The sequence below is a fragment of the Cryptotermes secundus genome, unplaced genomic scaffold, assembly GCF_002891405.2.
Source record: "Cryptotermes secundus unplaced genomic scaffold, Csec_1.0 scaffold360, whole genome shotgun sequence".
NCBI classification, from domain to species: Eukaryota; Metazoa; Arthropoda; class Insecta; order Blattodea; family Kalotermitidae; genus Cryptotermes; species Cryptotermes secundus.
The window spans coordinates 10,250-15,467 of record NW_019720568.1 but is presented as its reverse complement, the minus strand read 5'-3'; the positions used below and the strand labels follow the sequence as shown (position 1 = coordinate 15,467).

The following is a 5,218-nucleotide window of genomic DNA, read 5'->3' as shown; positions in this document are numbered from 1 at the left end:
GAAGAAAATAATACATTTAGGATTCATACACACCAGGATACAGGTCTATAAAACCGAGATTAATGGCCGTGGGAATCCGTTGCGCTGACCACGTGACACCCTCTCTCCACAAAAGTTGGCATTAACTTTGCTGAAAAGTGGCAGTCGCTCGGTCACTATAGTTCACTAAAGTGACAAACTGTTGCTAATAAATGTAAAATTACTACATGCTGCACTCGTTACACATAGTGTGTTCTTCTCACTAAGACTTTCATTTAATGACACAATCCCTCTTACATTACTGAATTTGGGAAAATTTATAAAACAAAAATTATTCAATTATTTCTGAAAAATAAATACCTGTGGCACAGCTTGAAACCATCAGCAGAGTAATGTATGAACATGAAGATAGTCAAGAGCTGTTAACATTTAATACACTAGCATGCAGAGAGCCACTGCTAGGTTACGGCACAGTAAACAATTTATCAGTGAAAAATGATTAAACATGCAACAGAGAAACACAGCGATGTCCACAGCAATGTCAAGCAACAACAGAAGAGCTGCAGGAAGAAGTGTTGCCATGCGGTCCAGTACCAGGGGGACAGTGCTGCAGCAATATAAGATGTGATATGTAACCCACATCAACAGAGGAATGGTGTTTTCTGCTGAGTCTGCTCCAAGGCCATATCACTCAACTGACTGAGTCGAGCTGAGTCTTGAGATGGCAGTTAGAAGAGTAGGAGTTAGTTGTGAGACAGAAGCCAGCTGGTAAGGACATGACCATAGAAGCTGAGGATGCTATGACATTGGAAGCCATTACCAGTCAATGAGTGGCAAAGACACACACAGTAGATCAAAAAGACTTAATACGTGCTATAGCGAACTGATGGGAGTGAGAATTAGCAATGGCGCTATAGTTACTTGTACTTACAATCTGTAAGCATTCAATAATTCCAATTACCAACTGAAACCCCATCTATAGTCACTCAAAACTGTGACAATATCTATTACAGCTGCTAACATACTCACATGCAGTTATTCAATTCTACTTGGGGGGGGGGGCAATAGTTATAATTCACCAGCCAACCGACGTAATACAGTTAGTGCCGCAAGACATCATAGGTTCAATATTTTTTGTACCCTGAAAGGTACAGTAACAATATTTCCTTACAAATTTTTAGCATTCTCTCTCTGACAGAAAAACTATCCGAATACTTTCAGCAAGACATAACTACAGTTTTGCAAAAATAAGAGTTTCAGGGACAGAATTATATATCACAGTCTATGTACTTCAAAATCCCCAGAAATTAATCTATGTCGGAAATGTCAAAGATACAAGAGAACAGAAATTATTCCCTTATCACCCCTTGGAACAGAAAGGTTTTTTGTATCTACATTATTGGGGGGGGGCAGTTGTCTGAGAAGATTCATGTGTGAAAGACTTTAGGTTTCAGTATACCAAGTACAGAACCTTGAGAATGAGGAGGTCCAGCAATCTCTCCTGATGGTTGTAACCATCCTCATAATCACCACCACTACCACAACCCAGTCACTCAACATTAAGTGCTACCACTTCATATGGACACACCCACCACGGGTGAATTTTGCCAGTTTCATCAAATGGGCAGAAACAAGGAGAATACTGAGGTGGGTGGTAATAAAAACATTTGCATCAGTTATGATCCTGTTCCTAGCAGATCAGCTGCTGCAGGCAGACGATGGTCACTTCTCTTCTTGAAAGTCAACATATTAGTCAAACACGTTATCCTGGTGCTTAAGATATACACCATGAAGACATATGGGAGCAGAGACAAGCTCCGTACATTCTTAACATTAGCACTGGATGGAGATGAATGTTCAGCTTCACACTCTGGCCATTTACACGGCAAGAAACCCCAGTACCTATCTGACAGGGACTCAGAACTGGTTTACACATGGAATGCCATGAACTGAGCCTTGGCTATCCAGCCCACAGCTGTTTTACTGACAGAACAATTCACATTGTTCAAAACGTTTATAACTTGTTTTCAATATACATCAAAATTGTAAAACGAAATAAAACATGTTCACATGAAACATTACATTTTAATTTAGGAAATAATGTTAATAACTTATAACAGATTTGAATAAGTGGACACAATAGATTCACAATCCCAATGTTGCTTCGAGTCTTGCATTTCTAATGGCATCAGACTGTCATTCTGTAGCCACCCATTACATTTGCCCTGAGAGTCACTCTTAGGTTCTAACAGTGGTTGCTTAAGTCTGCATTCTGCTTTCATTTTTTCAGCATACTGGATCATCACTTCTGAATCAGGTGCTATATGACCTTCAATTTCCTCACATTCCAAAGCACCAATGTCAGTATCTCCATAACAATTTGTAAACATCTACTAACAAAATAATACAGGCAAATTTATATATATATATTTAGACCAGTAACGATAAACACACAATAACATGAGCAACATACTACATTAGCTTGATCTAATTTTTTTTTATTCGCTTAGATGGGGGTTGAGTCCAACTGGGTCCACTTGGAATGGCTGCCACTGATTGGCCTATTGTACCTGCCCTGGGTGATTATGATGATGGAGAATTTGGTGGAATGAAGATTGGGAGGAGAAACTGAAGTACTTGGAGAAAACCTGCCCCAATGCCACTTTGTCCACCACAAATCCCACTTGACCAGACCCGGAATCGAACCAGGGCCTCTGCGATGGAAGGCCAGCAACTAACCGCTTGAGCTATGGCACAGCCTTAGCTTGGTCTAACAGAGTTAGTGCATGTTACAGATGCATGCCATACCAAATGCACCCAACAGGGGATTCAAACTGTTACCTGATCACATGGGCACAGCCAACTTTCAAAACATGTTTTTTTAATGAAAAATAAAAATGGAAAATATCCAACAGATATCACATCATGCATTAGACTATATATGGCTAATTAGTGATGGGACATTGACAGACACACAGACACACAGTGGCCAATCACTTTATGCAATTAAGCAAATATGGTCCCCTAACAACCACCAGATACAAAGAAATTAAGAGTCAGAAGCATTTTATATTACTTACTTAGGGAGCTGAGCCCTTCTTGAGAAGCCATCAATTCTGCAGCTACTTAAGAATTTCCCAGCATTTTATGGAACCCAAAGGTTCATTACCATGTTCGCAAGAGCCCTCCACTGGTCCCTATCATGAGCCAGATCAATCCACTCCATGCTACCCCATCCTATCTCTCTAAGATCCATTTTAATATTGTTCACCCACCTATGCCTTAGTCTTTCCAGTGGTCTTTCCTTCTCACTTTCACACAAATACCATATATGCATTCCTCTTCTCCCCCATTCGTGCTACATGCCCTGCCCACCTCATCCTTCTTGACCTGATCATTCTAATTATACTTGGAGGAACTACAGGTCTAAGTGCATGGGGAAACCCACCCTCTCTACTAACTAACTAACTAACTAACTAACTATACTTGGAGGAGAGTACAAGTTACAAAGCTCCTCATTATACAGTTTCCTCCAACCTTCTGTCACTTCATCTCCCTTCAGTCCAAATATTCTCCTCAACACTCTCAGTCAATGTTCCTCCATTAACCTTTAACATCCGAAGTGCCCTGATTGGGCCAGTGATGAGTATGGTCATTGTGGCCAAAGTTTTGGCCAGTCGGGCATTTAAATTCCACTAGTAGAGGTGCATGCACCGTCCTAAATATTTATTTTTCAATGTAGTAATTACCAGACAGACTTGAGTAACACCCTAATAGAGGAATTAAAAAGATACCTAAGTGAACAACAACAAAAAAGAGTATACATGTGAGTTCTTAAAATATATAGTAAAATTTGATGTACATACCTTTTTTTTTTCTTATCTGCTTGATATATATAGGCTGAAATGAAACTACAGTATTCAATTTCACTGTGAATGCACAGAAAACGGATCACGCTCTGTATCTCAGCCATGAAACAACTGTCTGTTCACGACTATAGAAAGGGCAATAATCTCTTGAAGATATAACAGAAGGTCTTAGCATTGAAGAGGGGACAGTCAAATTATTCCCTCTAGCATTTTCTTGAATAGCCATGCATTCATTCTTCTGTCCTTTGGTCAAAAGATTTGAAAATTTGAAGAGTGTAACAAAGATGTAAGGTTTTCCAGCAGAGAACCAAATGATTTTATTGCTTCCATCTGTTTTATGACACAGGGGACTGCTAAAATTTGTCAAGTGTTATAAGCAGAAATGAATTTATAATGCAGAACAACTCTGTGAAAAACTGGGAAACCATTTTTACAGTACACATCAAAATTAAAAGAAAAAAATTGAAAATACAGTATAGATCTTTGTATAAACATTTTCAAATCTTCCGTTATAATATGCGACACTATGTTCTTTGCTGATACAAACTAAGTTAATTCCATCCATTTATCATAAAAATTGTGTTAGATACAGCATTTTTAAACAAATGCTTAAAATTGTTTGAGCGCCCTAATAGGAACAGACATTTAAACGCAGAGTAGCAACAGGCATTTAAATGTGCACCAGCAGCAGACATTTAAATAAATTCTGTCCAGCTCAAGCTTACCACTATTTCAAAAGTCTGGCGTTTAAAGGTTTATGTCAGAGACCAAGCTTCACACCCATACAGAACCACAGGCAAAATTATAGTTTTGTACGTAGGTAAGTGAATAAGTAAGTTACAAATGGATATAGAACTTAAACAAATAACAGTACTGATTTGAAAAATGTTTTTATTTCTCAACATAATCTCCCTGTACATTGAGGCACTTGTCCCATCATTTCACAAGCCCCTGAAAACCAGCAGTATCAAATTCTTTGGGCTGCTGTCAGAACCAAGCGGTGACTTCCCTTTACAGGGGACCTTTACATCCTGAGGATGTTACAGTCGGAGTCGGCATTTACATCCTACTGTAACATTCTCGGGAAACTTCTTAAGGCCATTCAACAGAAGTGACCAGGACTCCTCGCCAAAGGCATGTTGCTCTTGCATGATGTATGTACCCATATAGCCTACAAGACAAATGAGATGCTACGAAATTTCAAGTGGGAAGTCACTGAGCATCCTCTGTGTAGCCCCGAGCTTGCTCCAAGCGACTTCCATTTGTTCGGCCCTCTTAAACATCATCTTTCGGCTGAACATTTTCCCGACAATGAAGCTGTAGAAAGGGAAGTCACTACCTGGTTCCGACAGAAGCCCAAAGAACTTTAT

At 39.4% G+C, this 5,218-nt stretch overlaps 1 protein-coding gene across 1 annotated transcript in view; it reads right to left on the bottom strand.

Moving 5' to 3' along the window:
* Positions 1–6: 6 nt before the first annotated feature.
* Positions 7–5,218, bottom strand: part of LOC111869015 (protein LTV1 homolog) — a gene marked incomplete at its 5' end in the record, with an annotated part of 12,478 nt that continues 7,266 nt past the window's right edge. Inside the window, one exon of the mRNA XM_023860192.1 lies at positions 7–2,369. Coding sequence (XP_023715960.1) covers positions 2,091–2,369 — 279 coding nt within the window. The remainder of the gene's footprint in view (positions 2,370–5,218) is intronic.